The following is an 18,190-nucleotide window of genomic DNA, read 5'->3' on the forward strand; positions in this document are numbered from 1 at the left end:
AGGTGTGTACCTGGCCAGTAGGTGGCCCGGAGGGAGTAAGGTACACTTCCTGTAGTTTCTCAGGGCCGCTGATGCGAAAGGTGTCCTGGGAACTGAAGTCCCTCTGGTGCCCCAGGCCTGACAGTTTGGTTCCTGGGCTGGGCAGCTGTACCTCACCCCGGACTTTGTGGCCTAAGTCCTTCCTGCCGTTTATCACCCAGATACCTGCACAGACACAATGCCTTTGTGCAACACTTTATTGGGAAAGATTTACACGTGGTGACCTGTCATAGGCCAAGGGATGAGAAGAGGGTGCCAGGAGCGTTGGGGCCCCGAGGTGGCTCAGATGGAAGCCATGGGACGGCCGTCCCCAGGCCCGCGCATCTGCACCTCAGTTTCCCCTTTGTGAAATGGGAAACTTATGCTTCCTTCCAAGTCTGCAATATCGGTGCCATGAGCTAAAAGTGGAGCGAAAGACACAAGGAAGAGGCTTCCCATTCCCAGGACCTGCCCCCAAGCTCTGACCCCACATTGTGGATGCAAAGAAAGGGAATTTGTCCAAAACCCACTGCCCAGGGGCCCCTTCCGTTTTGGGGAAGTGCAGCGCTCTCTGGATACCCAGAAGCTGGAGCAGGGGCCCACGAGACTCTTGTCCGGACAAAACTTTGATTTTGTAGGAGTGGAGGTGGTCCCTGGGCGGAGGGCAGGGAGGACACCCCCGGGTCTGCTTCAGTTGCAGGCAGAGTATTTAGCTGGGGAAAAGGAAATTCTCTCCAGGACCCTCTCCAAGGTAAGGACTCTTTCTGGGGAGGAGACAGCGGCCTGGTTCACAGAATTCCCGGGACCAGCTGGCAGAGGGAGCGTCACGGAGCTTACTCCTCCCGGAGCTTCTCCGGGGCAAGGCTGGTGGGCTGGGATGCTGCCTTCCGCCGGCTGGGGCTGCCCCCACCCAAAGCCAGCCCCAGCCCCAGGGCTGCCAGGGCCAGGAAGTGGATACAGAAGTAGATGGAGGCCCAGTACCGAAGCGTGTCGGCCAAGGAGAGCAGGACGAAGCCCATGCACATGTAGTCATAGGCGCGCATCTTCAGGAACCAGTGCACCCAGTCCCAGGCCTTCTGGCCCCCTGGGCTCAGCCGCCCCCGCAGGGCTGACTCCAGCCGGCCCTCGGCAGCCAGGCACAGAGGGATGGTCAGGAAGCTCAGGTAGTAGCCCGGGTGGAGGCCGTGCCAGTAGGCGCTCAGCAGCATGGTCCAGGCGCTCCTGAGGAGGAGGCTGGGAGTCAGGACCTGCGAGTCCAGGTCCCCAGTGCCCACTGACCCCAGATCCAGGAGTCCCGGGCTCCAGCCCCTCCTCCCTCAGACCCAGGAGTGCAGGCCCAGCCCCTCCTCCCTCAGACCAGGAGTCCAGGCCCCCAGCCCCTCCTCCCTCAGACCAGGAGTCCAGGCCCCCAGCCCCTCCTCCCTCAGACCCAGGAGTCCAGGCCCCCAGCCCCTCCTCCCTCAGACCCAGGAGTCCAGACCCCACCTCCCTCCTCCCTCAGATCCAGGAGACCAGGCCCCAGGCCCTCCCTGCTCAGAACCATGCCCCTAGCTCCAGAAAGCAGAGGAGGCGATAGGTCTCCTTCAGGGATCCAGGAGCTCGCAGCCTCCCATACACACTCACAGTCCTATGAAGACCCTCTCCTCCTTTAAAGATTTAACATTTTATGTTCCACTGCCCTTCCTCTCCCAGGACCAACAAGTCTAATTCTTCAGCCCAATGGTTTTTTTTTTGTTTGTTTTTTTTTTGAGACAGAGTCCCGCTCTGTCACCCGTGCTGGAGTGCAGTGGCCGGATCTCAGCTCATTGCAAGCTCCGCCTCCCAGGTTCAAGTGATTCTCATGCCTCAGCCTCCCAAGTAGCTGGGATTACAGGCAAGTGCCACCAAACCCAGCTAATTTTTGTATTTTTTTGTTGTTGTTCAGACGGAGTCTCGCTGTGTCACCCAGGCTGGAGTGCAGTGGCGCAATCTCGGCTCACTGCAACCTCCACCTCCTGGGTTCAAGTGATTCTCCTGCCTCAGCCTCCCGAGCAGCGGGGACTACGGGTGTGTGCCACCACGCCTGGCTAATTTTTGTATTTTTGGTAAAGACGGGGTTTCACCATGTTGGCCAGGATGGTCTCGATCTCTTGACCTTGTGATCCGCCTGCCTCGGCCTCCCAAAGTGCAGGAATTACAGGCGTGAGCCACCGTGCCCAGCCATTTTTTGTATTTTTAGTAGAGATGGGGTTTCACCACATTGGCCGAGATGGTCTTGATCTCCTGACCTTGTGATCCATCTGCCTCGGCCTCCCAAAGTGTGAGATTACAGGCGTGAGCCATTGCACCCGGCCTCTTTTTTTTCTTTGTAGAGATGGCGTCTTGCTGTGTTGCCCAGGCTGGTCTCGAACTCCTGAGCTTAAGTGATCCTCTCACCTTGGCCTCCCAAAATACTGGAATTACATTGCACCTGGCCAAGTCCTGTTTTCTTGAGAAGGGAAGACCACTGGTTTTCTGGTTCTTCAAGAGTGTGGAGGCTGGGGCAACGGCTGGCGCCTGTAATCGCGGCACTTTGGGAGGCTGAGGTGGGAGGGCTGCTTGACGCCAGGAGTTCAAGACCAGCCTGGGCAACATAGTGAAACTCCATCTCTATTAAAAAAAAGAAAAAAGGGCCAGGCGCTGTGGCTCACACCTGTAATCCCAGCTATCTGGGAGGCCGAGGTGGGCGGATCATGATGTCAGGAGATCGAGACTATCCCGGCTAACACAATGAAACCCCGTCTCTACTAAAAATACAAAAAATTAGCTGGGCGTGGTAATGTGTGCCTGTAATCCCAGCTACTCAGGAGGCTGAGGCAGGAGAATCACTTGAAACTGGGAGGTGGAGGTTGCAGTGAGCGGAGGTCGCACCACTGCACTCCAACCTGGGCGACAGAGTGAGACTCAGTCTTAAAAAAAAAAAGGGCAGGAGTTCGATTTGAGACCAGCCTGGCCAACATGGTGAAACCCTGTCTCTACTAAGAATACAAAAATTAGCCTGACGTGGTGGCAGGCGCCTGTAATCTCTGCTACTTGGGAGCCTAAGGCAGAGGAGAATCACTTGAACCCGGGAGGCAGAGGTTGCAGTGAACTGAGATTGTGCCACTGCACACCAGCCTGGGCAACAAGAGTGAAACTCTGCCTCAACAACAACAAAAAAAGAAACCAGGAGCCCCCAGCCTCCCATTCCTCTATACAGCCCAGGTCCCCTCTTCCTTCAGGAACTCAGGATTTCGGAAGCCTGTCCCCCTTCCTCCCTCAGGGCCCCAGGAGTCTCTACTCCTTTCTTTCTAGGGCCCAGTTCATCCCCTCCCACCCAGAATCCCGCCCATCCTTTCCCTCAGGACCCAGAGTCCCAGCCTCTTCTTCCTTCAGGGATTCAAAAATATAATTCCCGCCTCCTGAAGACTCGGAAATCTCCAGCCTCGGTCGCCTCCTCTTTTGGGACCCAGAGTCTTGGTCCCCTCTCCTCATACACCCGTAAATTTAATTCCCTAACCCTTGAAGACCTACAGAGTCAGGCTCTCACCCCATCTTTATCAACGACAGAGAAATCGCTGTCCATCTCACTGTCCATCTGTGTATCTATCAGTGAGCTTTGCCCAGATGGCGACCTGAGGGAGGTCTTCCCTGTCGTGGTCACTGGCTGGCCCCTCAGACACATCTGAGTGCTAGAAGCACAAAAGTAACCGGATGATTAAAAAAAAACACACACACAAAAAACCTCTGGCCGGTGCGGTGGCTCACACCTGTAATCCCAGCGCTTTGGGAGGCCGAGGCAGGTGGATCACCCGAGGTCAGGAGTTCAAGACCAGCCTGGCCAACATGGCAAAACCCCATCTCTACTAAAAATACAAAGATTAGCCTGGCATGGTAGCACGTGCCTGTAATCCCAGGTACTAGGGGGGCTGAGGCAGGAGGATCGCTTGAACCCGGGAGGGGGAGGTTGCAGTGAGCCGAGATCGTGCCACTTCACTTCAGCTGTAAAATAAACAAAAAGGATGAATCCTGTGCATTTTAAGGTGTTTAGGAGCATCCCTGGCCTCCACCCACTACATCCCACTAGCACCTTCCATTTAAAACAAAATGTCTCCAGGGATTTCCACGTGTCTCCTGGGGGTGCAGCAGCAGCACAACTGCCCCCAGTTGAGAAGCACTTGTGTAAACACTGGGGTGCTCTGGGCTTTGACCTGGCCTCAGCCCCAGAGCTTTAAGTATCACCAGTATACCTGGCCAGATGCAGTGGCTCATGCTTGTAATCCCGGCACTTTGGCAGGCTGAGATGGGAGGACTGCTTGGGGCCAGGAGTTTGAGAACAGCCTGGTCAACACAGCGAGACCTCATCTCTCTGTATTTTTTAAAAAGTAAAAAAAAAAAAAAAATTAATTAAAAAATTTTGGCCAGACATGGTGATTCACGCCTGTAATCCCAGCACTTTGGGAGGCCGAGGCAGGCGGATCACTTGAGGCCAAGAGTTCGATACTAGCCTGGCCAACATGGCGAAACCCTGCATCTACTCTTGGCATGAGAATCACTTGAACCCAGGAAATGGAGGTTGCAGTGAGCTGAGATCACACCACTGCACTTCACCCTGGGTGACAAAGCATCAAAATAATAATAACAATAAATAATAATAAAAATTTTTAAAGGTATAATTTACACCTAATGCCACTCAAGCGTCCCCTTTCAAGAGCGACTTTTCCCTTAAGCGTCAGAATCACATAATCATATATCCAATAACCTCAGCTGGAAATCTAATAGTCACCTCAAAGTCAATCAGACTAAAACCCAAGCCCTGTGTCCTCATGCTTCTTACTCCCAAAACTTACTCCTGCTGGGTCTTCCCCTTCCGCCTTTAATTTAATTTAATTGATTAATTAATTTTTGCTTTTTTACTTTTTTATTTTTTTGAGATAGAGTCTTTTCTGTTGCCCAGGCTGGAGTGCAGTGGCGCGATCTCAGCTCACTGCAAGCTCCGCCTCCCGGGTTCATGCTGTTCTCCTGCCTCAGCCTCCCGAGCAGCTGGGACTACAGGCGCCCGCCACCTCGCCTGGCTAATTTTTTGTATTTTTAGTAGAGATGGGGTTTCACCATGTTAGCCAGGATGGTCTCGATCTCCTGACCTTGTGATCCGCCCACCTCGGCCTCCCAAAGTGCTGGGATTACAGGCGTGAGCCACCGCGCCCAGCCTCTTTTATTTTATTTTGAGACGAAGTTTTGCTCTGTTGCCCAGGTGACCTCGGCTCACTGCAACCTCCGCCTCTTGGGTTCAAGTGATTCTCTTGCCTCAGCCTCCTGAGTAGCTGGGATTACAGGCGCCTGCCACCATGCCCAGCTAATTTTCTGTATTTTTAGTAGAGAAGGGGTTTCTCCATATTGCCCAGGCTGGTCTTCACCATATTGCCCTGACCTCAAAGTGATCCACCTGCCTGGGCCTCCCAAATTGCTGGGATTACAGGTGTGAGCCACCGCGCCTGGCTATGAGTTTCTACTTCTTTTTTTTTTTTTTTTGAGATGGAGTCTCGCTCTGTTGCCTAGGCTGGAGTGCAGTGGCGAGATGCCGGCTCCCTGCAACCTCCACCTCCCGGGTTCAAGCCATTCTCCTGCCTCAGCCTCCCGAGTAGCTGGGACTACAGGTGCGCACCACCACGCCCAGGTAATTTTTTGTATTTTTAGTAGAGATGTGGTTGCACCATGTTAACAAGGATGGTCTCAATCTCCTGACCTTGTGATCCGCCTGCCTCGGCTTCCCAAAGTGTTGGGATTACAGGCGTGAGCCACCACGCCCGGCCTTTTTCTTTTGAGACAAAGTCTCGTTCTGTTGCTCAGGGTGGAGTGCAGTGGCATGATCTCAGGTCACTGCAACCTCCGCCTCCTGGGTTCAGGCGATTCTCCTGCCTCAGCCTCACAAGTAGCTGGGATTACAGGTGCGCACCACACGTCTGGCTAATTTTTGCATTTTTAGTAGAGACAGGGTTTCACCATGCTGGTTAGGCTGGTCTTGAACTCCTGACGTCATGATCCACCTACTTGGGCCTCCCAAAGTGCTGGGATTCCAGGCGTGAGCTGCCGTGCCTGGCCTGAGTTTCTGCTTCTAAAGGCTGCACAGATAACAATATTAAGCACAGAGTCTCCACTCAAGAAATACTGGAAGAATGAAAAACAATAAAAACGAATACGTAGCACGCACTTACCTGTCAGGCCTCACATTAAATACATTTCACATTTTATCGCATTTAGTCCTTCTATCTACCTATGACACCAGTAATAAATAGCATTCACTCCATTTAACACTTGAGGCAACTAAGAGGTCAACTAACTCCTCAAGGTTTCTCCATAACCTGGATGGCCAAGATTCCAGGAAGGCTGGCTGTTGAGTCCACAGGACTCAGTACATTGCTTCTGTCAAGTGAGGCTGACTTTACAGAAGTAGAAACTGAGGCCCAGAGAGGGGGAATGGTTTTACACCAGCATGCTGCCACTAATCAGAGGCAGGGCAAAACCAGGCTAAACAAACTACAACTCCCATGAGCCTCCGGGGCAGGAGCCCAGCCAGGGAAGCTGCAGGCTACCCTGGGGCTTGCTGGGTGATGTAGTTCTGCAGTGTCACCTGAGGCTGGTGGGACTCACTCACCGCAGGACATAGGAACGGGCAGGTGCGCTCTTGTAGATATACTGCGCCAGCCACCACTGCACCGTCATGTTCCAGTACCGCATGCCATCGCGCACCCGCACGCAGAAATCTGTGCCGTAGCAGTCGATGTTGCGGATGGTCTCATAGTCATACTCCAGGGAAGCCGCCTTCTCCGGACTGGGGGGTGGAGGATGAGGGTGGGGGACAGACATGCAGCTCAGCCAGGCCCTCTCCCGACGCCTGCTAGTGTCCCAGCCCCGGATGCTAAGGAAGGGATCCTGGCCAGGCAATGGCCTTCTGGCTGTCAGACTTGCTAGGGCAACAAGGGAGGGGGGCCCAGAGGGTGCCTGTAGGGGAGGACGATGGTTGGGCCGGGTGGTACAGTTCACTGACAATGGGCTGCTGCTTCTTTTGGTACCTAATGGGGCCTGCCACAGCCATGAAAAGCCTTGAAGGGCTATGGTTGCTAAGCTATGAGTCCTTTAAGCAACCAAGCTCAGTATGTTCAGAGAAGCCTCCAAGGATGGTCCCTTCTAAATCATCGGACACTGCAGTTGCTAGGGAAGTTGTGATTATCATCCCTCATAACAAGGTGCTTCATGGTTGCTAGGGAGATGTTCCAGGCACCAGTGGGGTCCCCATGATCTTTGTTGCTAAGGAAAAGGCATTCCTTAGCAACAAGGCCTAGGATGTTTAGAAAGGCTTTTAGAAAGGGACTTTTTCCTGGTCGCAGTGATTGTTGGAGAAGTGTCACTTCTAACAATACAGTGGTTCCCTCGTCACTCATGCCGACAGCCCCAGCAGTGGGAAACGTTGGCCCATATGAAGCCTTGGTGGCCTCTGATGATGGGAGGGGAGCCATCCTTTAGGGGTGGGGACCCAGCAGATTTAGAAAAACCTTCAATTCCTGCTTGGATTCACTGGGGGGACATCGTCTCTCTAGCAGCTGGAGATCAGAGCATGGTTATTAGGGCAGTGGTAATAAATTCACGTGGGGGTGTCACTACCCCCACAACAGAATGGCAGTTGGTGACGACTAGGGGACAACCCTAGCAGGGAGTAGTTCATCATTTACATCGACGGGCTGTTCCCCCAGCTGCAGTCCAAGCCCCTGGGGGAAGGCTGACTGCAGCTGCGAGGAACGCAAGAGCAGTCTACTCCTGGTTGCTGGGGATGCCATTTCCCTAGCAACACGGGGGCAATGCTTCCTTAGCCACAAGAGAGTCCACAGCTACGGCCGTGCTACTTGCCTAGCAATACCGGTGCTGGGGGGTGGGGGGTGGAGCCTCTCTGGCAACAAGGGTCAACCCATAGTTACCAGGGGGAGGTTTGGCTTCCTTAGCAACAGTGTAACCGTAGTTGGTAGGAATGGCATGCCCTCTGCTGGGGAACAGCACTGGTCAGGGATTGGAAATTGCTATTTCCTTGCAAACAGAGGGCAGCTGAGGGCTGCCATGTGAGGATATCCCACATGGGATGGAGCAGTGCTAGCTCCTAGCAACAAAGGCGCAGTGCAGGGGGAGCCATATCTGCAGCAACAGAGCAAAACTCCCGGCAAAAAGGAGGTGAACTACTGTTGCTAGGGATCCTGCTTCCCTAGCAAATAGCAGTGTTCCGTTGCTAGGGAACCGTTTCCCTAGCAACAGAGGGTGACCCACCACTACCAAAGGATGGCATCCCCAGCAAGCAGGAACAACCTGGTTCTGGGGGGTGACACTTCCGTGGCAACAGAGGGGTGGCACAGGGTTGCTAAGTTACCACCTTTTCCTAGCGACAGGGGGCAGTTCACCATACTGCGGGGTGACAAGCGCTAGCAACAAGGGGCATCTGTCAGTACCAGGGGTCTTTTCCCTACCGACAGGGGCTGGCAGGCCGTGGTTGCCAAGGGGGCGACACTCTGCTAACAAAAAGATGGTGGCCCTAGCCCCTTGCTCCCCGCTCTCCTCCCTGCTAGGGGCAGAGCCAGCCCTTGGAGGTGGGGGCTGCTGGGTCTTGGGAAGCCTCCCTCGCGCCGCCTGACCTGCTGGGGGGTGGGCATTGGAGGGTGGGGCCGCCCCCGGCCCGGGCTTTGGCGGCCACGGGGTAGGCCCCGAAGCCGGCGGCAATGCAGCCGCACTCGGCGGCAATCCAGGCCACGTAGAAGCGCATGCGGAAGGCGAAGAAGACGGGGATCATGTAGAAGAGGCGGGCGGGCAGCGGGCGGGCGTAGAAGGCGTCCTCGCGCACGGCCTCCAGCGGGAAGAGGTGGGAGGAGAGCAGGAACAGCAGGCCGAAGAGCGGGGCCGGCCAGGCGCGGCGCAGCAGGGGCCGCAGGCTGGGCACGGCCCCCGGGAAGGGCTGCTCCAGCCAGTCCAGGTAGGTGCGGTAGCGGAAGAACGGGCCTGTGGGGCGGGGAGGGAGGGCCGCCGTCAGACAGGCAGCTGGGCAGAGCTCCAGTCTGCAGGAGGAGGAGAGGGAGCTTGGAGGGAAGGTGGGAAGAGGGAGAGAGAGGGGCAGAGACTGGGCGCCGGGGAGACCCCAAGGGTAGGGACAGAGACCCAGAGAGATGGGGATAAGGAACGAGAGACAGGGGGACAAGAAACTCAGAGAGACAGAGACAGTGATAGAAAATTAGAAAGAGGGGCTGGCGCGGTGGCTCACACCTGGAATCCCAGCACTTTGGGAGGCTTAGCTGGGAGGACTGCTTGAGCCCAAGAGTTCGAGACCAGTCTGGGCAAAACGGCAAGACCCCATCACTACAAAAAATAAAAATTAGCCAGGTGTGGTGGAGGGCACCTGTAATCCCAGCTACTGGGGGGCTGAGGCGGGAGGATCGTTTGAGCCCAGGCTGCAGCGAGCAGTGACTGTGCTACTGCGTTCCAGCCAGGGAAGGAGGGAAGGAGGGAAGGAGGGAAGGAGGGAGGGAGGGAGGGAGGGAAGGAGGGAAGGAGGGAGGGAGGGAGGGAGGGAAGGAGGGAGGAAGGGAGGAAGGAAAGAAACTAGGAGATAGTTGTGGAACTTTAGCTACATGATGGTGATCTGGCCTAGGGAGGAAGCAGTGTGATTCACAGAAGGGACCAGGGTTAAAATTTTTGTATGTTCACAAAAGACCATATGTTTAGGTCAATGTAGCATGGAAAGTTAAAAAAAAAAAAAAAAAAAAATTAAAATAAATAAATAAGACCACATATTGTGTGATTCCATGTGTAAGTACAATGTCCGGAACAGGCAAATCTTTACAGATAGAAAGTCAATTACTGGTTTCCAGGGATGGATGGAGGTTTGGGGGATGACGGATATGGGGTTTCTTTGCAGGGTATGAAATTGTTCTGAAAATACACTACACAGTGGTCATGTTTGCACAACTCCGTGGATATACTAAAAATCAGGGAGTTGTATGTTGGTTTTTCTTTTCTTTTCTTTTTTTTTTTTCAGGAAATCAAAGAAGCCAAGAGTTGTATGTTTTAAGTGGATGACTATGTGAATTAGAGTTCCCTAGAGCTGTTATTGGAAAAAAAACTTTGATGAGGTAAACATTAATGAAAATTTTTTTAAAATTTCACATATATATACATATATATACACATATATATACACATGCACACACACACATATTATATATATAAATATGTATACATATGTATACACTTTTTTGAGATGCAGTCTCGCTCTGTCGTCCAGGCTAGAGTGCAGTGGCGTAATCTTGGCTCACTACAAGCTCTGCCTCCCAGGTTCACACCATTCTCCTGCCTCAGCCTCCCGGGTAGCTGGGACTACAGGTGCCCGCTACCACGCCCAGCTAATTTTTTGTATTTTTAGTAGAGACGGGGTTTCACTGTGTTAGCCAGGATGGTCTCGATCTCCTGACCTTGTAATCCACCTGCCTCGGCCTCCCAAAGTGCTGGGATTACAGACCACCGCGCCTGGCCAACATACATATATATTTTTTGAGACGGAATCTTGCTCTTTTGCCCAGGCTGGAGTGCAGTGGTGCAATCTCGGCTCACTGCAACCTCTGCCTCCTGGGTTCAAGCGATTCTCCTGTCTCAGCCTCCCAAGTAGCTGGGATTACAGGCGCCCACCACCATGCCCGGCTAATTTCTGTATTTTTAGTAGAGATGGGGTTTCACCACGTTGGACAGGCTGGTCTCAAACTCCTGACCTTAGGAGATCTGCCCGTCTCGGCCTCCCAAAGTGCTGGGATTACAGGCGTGAGTCACTGCGCCCGGCCCTTTTAATTTTATATTTATTTATTTTTTTAAAATAAAGGTTTAAATTAAAGGGACGGGATCTTGCTACATTGGCCAAGTGGATCTTGAACTCTTGGCCTCAAGCCATCCTCTGGCCTCAGCCTCCCACAGTGCTGAGATTATAGGCGTCAGTCCCCACGCCCAGATGAAAAATATTTCCTTAAACTGAAAGTGGACCCTAAGCTGTGAATATTTGTTATCTGGGCAGCAAAAACATCAGGTTGACATAGATCTTTACCTCCTTTCTCTCTTCTCTGTGCTCCCCATAAGCTACAGGAGAAGAGAAGAGCAAGGAATCACTTAGGCTGAGAACAGCCAGCTTCTACCCCAAAGCAGCTCTGGTCCAGCGGAGGCGTGAGACGTAGACCCAGACACATGCTCACCCTCACAGCAGCAGATGCTAGGATGGAGGTTGCCCCGGGCAGGGCGGGAACATAGAACAGGCACTCAGGGCGGCGGAGAGACAGAGCTGCCGGGCAGGCCCACTCACCTGTCATGATTCCCACGTAGCAGTAACTGTAGCTGAGCGTCTCCATCAAGGAGGGCACGTCGGGCAGCAGCCCCAGGGTGGGCCCCTTGCTGAAACCCGAGGCCATTTCCTTCCTCTGGGCCAGGTGCAGGTCCTGGACTTCACTGGCCAGGCTCACCAGCTGGGCGGAAGGGGGTGGGCAAGGGGCCAGGTCAGACTTTGGGCCCTTCCCCACACCCATCTCCCTTGTGCTGCTGCCCTCTGCAGCCAAGGGGTGCTGCATGCTCGCAGCTCTGCGTATCTAGGTTGTGTGTAACGCCTCTAGCTGGGCAGTGCTCCCCAGGGCTCAGTCCCAGGCCCTCCTCCCCGCCTTCCCTGTTCTGTCCTTACCTGCTCTCAGGCAGTCACAGAGGTTTCGATACTATCCACACACTGATGATGCTCAAACGCTACCCCAGCCCCAGACCTATCCATCAAGTGGCTTATTGGCATTTAGACTCGGATGTCTCCAGGCACCCCAAAACGCACTGGAAACGGAAGACGATGTTACCCGCCCCACAAAGTAGATCCTCTTCTAGTGTCTCCCCTGAAACAATAGGCCACCAAATTGTTCAAACCCAAAACCTCCCTCACTCCCCAAATCCGATCTCTTTTTTTTTTTTTTTTTTGAGACAAGTTTTGCTCTGTCACCCAGGCTGGAGTAGAGTGGCACAGTCGGCTCACTGCAACCTCTGCCTCCTGGGGACTCAAGCAATTCTCATGCCTCAGCTGGCCAGGCTGGTCTCGAACTTCTGGCCTCAAGTAATCGGCCTGCCTTGAAATCCCTTAAGTTTGACTCTGTTGCCTCTTTTCATCTCCACTACTGAGCTGAATATGTTGTACTCTCCACCCTTTCCCACCAGTCCCAAGGTCCACCCTATATCAATAGATCTCATTCTTCCAGCTTGTGGCTGGGTTGTCCATAGAAATCCCTGGCTGGAGTCGGACAAAGTCAGGAGAGGGAGGGCAGGGCTTTTATTCCCTTGTGAGATGGCCTTGGGCTGGCCATCACCCTTGACAGATCGTTTCAAGGTGGGTGGCTCTACTCACCCTTTAAAAAAAAATAATGTTGGCCGGGTGTGGTGGCTCGCGCCTGTAATCCCAGCACTTTGGGAGGCTGAGGTGGGCGGATCACCTGAGGTCAGGAGTTTGAGACCAGCCTGACCAACAAGGAGAAACCCCGTCTCTACTAAAAATACAAAAAATTAGCCGGGCATGGTGGTACATGCCTGTAATTCCAGCTACTCGGGAAGCCGGGGCAGGAGAATTGCTTGAACCCAGGAGGCGGAGGTTGTGGTGAACCAAGATCGTGCTATTACACCCAGCCTGGGCAACAAGAGCGAAACTCCGTCTCAAAAAAAAAAAAAAGAAAAAAAAAAAACCATATATATATATATATATATATATATATATATGGCCTGGCATGATGTGATGGTTCATGCCTGTAATCCGAGGACTTTGGTTGGCCTAGGTGGGCAGATCACTTGATGTCAGGGGTTTGAGACCAGCCCGGCCAAGATGGTGAAACCCTGTCTCTACTAAAAATATAAAAATTAGCCAGGTGTGGTGGTGGGCGCCTATAGTCCCAGCTACTCGAGAGGCTGAGGTGGGAGAATCGCTAGAACCTGGGAGGCAGAGGTTGCAGTGACATCACACCACTGCACTCCAGCCTGGGTGACAGAGCGAGATTCTGTCTTAAAAAAAAAATTTATTTTTTTTTGTAGAGACAGAGTCTCACTATATTGCCCAGGCTGGTCTTAAACTCCTGGCCTCAAGCAATCCTCCCGCTATGACCTCCCAAAGCGCTGGGATTATACAAGTATGAGTCACTGCACCAGGCCTACACAACCCTTTTTCCATCAAGGTACCACAACCTGAGCCACTTCCCCTGGGCCATGAGTTGGGAACGGCTCCTGCTGCTGGTCTGGGGTTCAGGCACCACCCCTTTTTTTTTTTTTGAGGCAGTCTTGCTCTGTCACCCAGGATGGAGCGTAGTGGCACTATCTCAGCTCACTGCAAGCTCCGCCTCCCGGGTTCACCCATTCTGCTGCCTCAGCCTCCCCAGTAGCTGGGACTACAGGCACCCGCCACCACGCCCGGCTAATTTTTTGTATTTTTAGTAGAGACGGGGTTTCACCATGTTAGCCAGGATGGTCTCGATCTCCTGACCTCGTGATCCACCCACCTCGGCCTCCCAAAGTGCTGGGATTACAGGCGTGAGCCACCGCGCCCAGCCGGCACCACCCCTTTTCGCTCTTCTACATCCTGCCCACACGGTGGCCACTCCTTCAATCATCCTAAATGCGCATTTCCGGCTGCAGCTCAGACCTACCCACAGCCGACAGCCTGTATCAAGGCACCACAGTCTGTCACCTGGACTTGGATAAAGGGATCCTTTTTATTTGGATCTCTTTATATAGGATAAAGGAGGATCCCTTTATCCGAGTCCATTCCATCTTGCCCTGTTCCACTTCAATTCTCCCTCAGCATCCAGAACGAGTATTTTTTTATTTCTATTTTTTGAGACGGAGTCTCGCCCAGGGAGGCCCAGGCTGGAGTGCGATGGTGGGATCTTGGCTCACTGCAACCTCCACCTTCCAGGTTCAAGCAATTCTCCTGCCTCAACCTCCCAAGTAGCTGGGATTACAGGTGTGAGCCACCACACTGGCTCATTTTTTTATTTTTAGTAGAGATGGAGTTTTACCATGTTGGCCAGACTGGTCTCAAACTCCTGACCTCAGGTAATCCACCCGCATCAGCCTCCCAAAGTGTTGTGATTAAAGGTGTGAGCCACTGCACCTGGCCTAGAACGAGTATTTCTATTTATTTATTTTTGAGACGGAGTTTCACTGTTGTCACCCAGGCTGGAGTGCAATGGCGCGATCTCAGCTCACCACAACCTCTGCCTCCTGGGTTCAAGCAATTCTCCTGCCTCAGCTTCCCGAGTAGCTGGGATTACAGGTGTGCGCCACCACGCCCGGCTAATTTTTTGTATTTTTAGTAGAGACAGGGTTTCTCCATTTTGGTCAGGCTGGTCTCAAACTCCCCACCTCAGGTGATCCGCCTGCCTCAGCCTCCCAAAGTGCTGGGATTACAGGCGTGAGCCACCGCGCCCGGCCAGAACAAGTATTTTTAAACATTTAAAACTGGTCACGGCCGGGCGCGGTGGCTCAAGCCTGTAATCCCAGCACTTTGGGAGGCCGAGACAGGCGGATCACGAGGTCAGGAGATCGAGACCATCCTGGCTAATACAATGAAACCCCGTCTCCACTAAAAATACAAAAAAATTAGCCGGGCGTGGTGGCGGCACCTGTAGTCCCAGCTACTCGGGAGGCTGAGGCAGGAGAATGGCGGGAACCCGGGAGGCGGAGCTTGCAGTGAGCCGAGATCGCGCCACTGCACTCCAGCCTGGGCGACAGAGCGAGACTCCGCCTCAAAAAAAAAAAAAAAACTGGTCACATTGCCTCTTCTGGCAGCAAACCAATGATCCCCTCTTCCAGCAGATCTCCGTCCTCCGTGGGAAGTCCAAAGTCCTCACGGTCGCCAGCCAGACCTAGCATGGTGTCAGCCCTGCTGCCCATTCCCTTTTGCTCTTCCCAGAAAGCGGATGTGGCTGGTGCAGCAGGTGAACCCATCCTGCTCCCCTCCACACACGTCATCCCTACGGCCTGAAATGCTCCTCCTCTAACCCCTCTCTCATCCAACCTACTCCTGCCACTGCTGAGCTCCCGCGGGGCACGCTGAAGGCTGTGGAGGCCGCTCCCTACCTAGCATGACCGCTGTGTTCACAGATAAGCCTCCAGTAGGAAACTGTGACTTTGTGGGTCTGGGGTGGGCCCTGGGAGTCTGTTTTCACCCATCTTCCCAGGTGACTAGGAGCCAGACCTGGATGCCCTAGTTTTGTGCCCTTCAACAAGTACCTTTTCCCCAGAGCTGGTTTTTCTCCTTTGCAGAATAGCTAGCTACAGAGATTCAAGGACAGCATGTTGGTAAACCACCCCGCTGGGCCTCTGGCTCACAGCAAGCACCCAATGGCACCTACTGTTACCCCACATGGGTTATTTCCTCACCCCAGGAGGAGCTGGGAGGTGAAGACCTGCCAAGAGCATGTGAATGGGGAACCCCATGCCCAGGGCAGCAGTGTGGTGGCGGCCCACCCCCAGGGTGTGCAGGAGGTAAAATCCCGGAGCGGCTGGAGGGGGAGGTAAAGTGGGGAGGTGAAGGGGCCCACAGGGAGGCTGGAGGGGAGTGGCAAGCCCCGAGTCTGACCTTCAGTGTCAGTAGCAGCTGGACGGCATTGGTGAAGGGCGTGGGAGTGGGCAGGCCCAGCAGGCTGAGGGCTCGGAAGAACAGGAGATAGGAGAAAGTCCAGGCCAGAGCCAGGGCGTGGCAGGAGCTGGGCAAAAGCAGGAGGTGCGTTGTGTTGGGCACAGAAGTCTCGGCCTTGGCCACCCACTCCCCGAGTCCAGCCACCAATCCTCCCCCAACTCTCCCCATTCATTCAGAGACAGAAATACAGAAGGGCAGAGAGAGAGGACTGGAGGGTGGATGTAGGGACGGAATGAGTATGATTGAAATGGGGAGAAGAGGCTCAGCCACACAGAAACACACAGCAACAGAGAAGAACGAGATTCAGAGAATCTTCAGGTGAAGACCCTGCACTCCTCCACTTTTTCTTTATTTCCAAGGTCCAGGGCTCAAGAAGAGGGGGGTGGATATGAATGAATATGAACGGTGGCAGGGCCAGCAGACACACCATCCACCTCTCTCCATGACATGGATGTAGCGGACTGGGACAAACACACAGGGACCAGATGCAGAAGGCGGGGGAGGAAGAAAAGCAGATGAAAAGGCTGGGTGTGGTGGCTCACGCCCGTAATTCCAGCACTTTGGGAGGCTGAGGCAGGCAGATCACAAGGTCAGGAGTTCGAAACCAGCCTGACCAACATGGAGAAACCCCATCTCTACTGAAAATACAAAATTAGCCAGGCATGGTGGTGCATGCCTGTAATCCCAGCTACTCCAGAGGCTGGGGCAAGAGAATCGCTTGAACCTGGGAGGTGGAGGTTGCAGTGAGCTGAGATCGCACCATTGAACTCCAGCCTGGGCAATAAGAGCGAAACTCCATCTCAAAAAAGAAAGAAAGAAAGAAAAAAAAAAACATGAAACAGAGAAGGGAGCTGATCAACAAGAGACAGCCAGACAGCCAGAGATGAGGCAGAAGCTAAAAAAGACCCAAAGAGGAAACAGGTTGCTTCCTCCTCTGCCCTCCTCTCCCTCTCCTCCCTCCACCAAATTCTCACCAGGGCTGGGCCTGAATGAGGGCCCAGGTCCCAAGGATGGTGATCAGAGAATGCAAAGTGTGGGGGCCACAGGTGAACAGGGTGAGCCCCAGGCCCACAGCAGCTGCCCCCCATCTCTTCAGCCCAGGACCTGCAGGGGGAAGGGACAGCATAAGCCTGGAACCTTCCAGAGGGTCCCCCCCTTTATTTTCCACTGCGGAGGGAGCCTGACTCACCGGCTTTCTTAAAGAGGAAGCCGATGGGGATGGAGATAAGAAGAACCACTAGATACGTCCATTCTTCAGGCGACATGGTCTGGGGGAGGGGCAGAGATTCACAGTGAGAACCCAGGAATCCAGGCCCCCTGCCTCCTCCCTCTTCCAGGATCCAGGAACCCAGCCCTCTAGACCCCAGTTTTTGAGGATGATGGAGTCCGAGACTCAGCTCCTCTCCTTTGAGAACCTAGGAACCCGGACTCCAGCCCCTTCCTCCTTGGAGACAGGAATCCACCCCCAGCCCCTCTCCTATGAGCGCACAGGCCTCCAGCTCTCCTCTCCTTTGAGAACCCAGGAAAGCGTGGGGATCTCCCAGCACCCAGGCGCCTCCTTTGCGAAGGCAGAAATCAAAGTTACTCCCTGCACCCATACTAGGGACCCAGATTTGAAGACGCCCCTCTTTTTAAAACCCAGAAACAGCACCCCTCCCAGACCCTTCCTCTTCGACAGCCCAGGAATCTAGACCTCCGAGACCCCTCTTCCAGCGAGGATCCAGGAACCCAGACCCCCTCTTTGGATCCCCCATCCCCCAGCCCTTGTGAAACCAGATATCCGGACCCCCCAGCCCTTGTCCTTCGCGAGCACTCAGAGGAGCCCGGGCCTCCAGCCTCACCTCCTTCGGAGTTCCAGACCCCTCTCCTACGGAGAACCCGGGGATCGGACACCCTTCCCTCCCCAGGCCCAGGCCCAGCCCCAACCCGTCCCGCGCACCCCAGCGTGGGTCGGATCCAATCCCCGGCAGATCCACAGGCGGTTGCGCCAGCCCCGAGCTCTAACGCGCCTCCGGGGCCGCCCCGCACCCACCAGCCTGCAGAGACCCTGCAGCCGTGTAACCTCGCCTTGCCACTGGGCGCCGCCACCCCGGCCCACCTGAGCTGCTCGCCGGGCAGGAGGCGGCCGAGCAGTCCCAGCCCGCGGGCCGCTGCGGCTCCGGCCACGCCTCCCCCGCGCAGCGCGCCCCCGCGCCGCCTGCTCCTTCTGGGCGCCCGCTGGGCCGCGCGGATCGGGGCGGGGATGAGGCCACGGTCAGGGTCCCGGGCGGGCAGGGAAGGAGCCCCAGAGCAGGCGACTGGAGCGCGAGTCGACAACGGGACTCGAGTCCAGGTCCACACCGGGCTCCGAGCCCCGAGAACGTGAAGGGGCAGGGCTTCGGGCTCGGAACAAGGAGGAGCCAAAAGCTTTGGACCCGAAGGGAGACAGACGGGATCCGGAAAGGAGGCGGGGTC

General features: G+C 54.5%; 1 protein-coding gene across 6 annotated transcripts; it reads right to left on the reverse strand.

The window, feature by feature from the left end:
* Nucleotides 1-222: 222 nt before the first annotated feature.
* Nucleotides 223-18,179, reverse strand: MBOAT7 (membrane bound acylglycerophosphatidylinositol O-acyltransferase MBOAT7). Of its 6 annotated transcripts, none has more exons than XM_045380983.3 (9): nt 17,835-18,179; nt 16,926-17,004; nt 16,711-16,840; nt 15,677-15,803; nt 11,390-11,549; nt 8,691-9,051; nt 6,671-6,847; nt 3,566-3,707; nt 223-1,239 (listed from the first exon to the last, which is right to left on the reverse strand). In XM_045380983.3, exons 2-9 carry the CDS (start codon nt 16,999-17,001, stop codon nt 1,048-1,050), a joined length of 1,365 nt encoding a protein of 454 aa, XP_045236918.2. In that variant the 5' UTR covers nt 17,002-17,004; nt 17,835-18,179; the 3' UTR covers nt 223-1,047. The 6 variants fall into 6 exon arrangements, with proteins under 6 accessions (XP_045236918.2, XP_073880773.1, XP_045236916.2 ...); XM_074024672.1 differs by having other exon boundaries at nt 17,676-18,179; XM_045380981.3 differs by lacking the exon at nt 3,566-3,707.
* Nucleotides 18,180-18,190: the final 11 nt, after the last annotated feature.

This window comes from Macaca fascicularis, chromosome 19, assembly GCF_037993035.2.
Source record: "Macaca fascicularis isolate 582-1 chromosome 19, T2T-MFA8v1.1".
Taxonomy (NCBI): domain Eukaryota; kingdom Metazoa; phylum Chordata; class Mammalia; order Primates; family Cercopithecidae; genus Macaca; species Macaca fascicularis.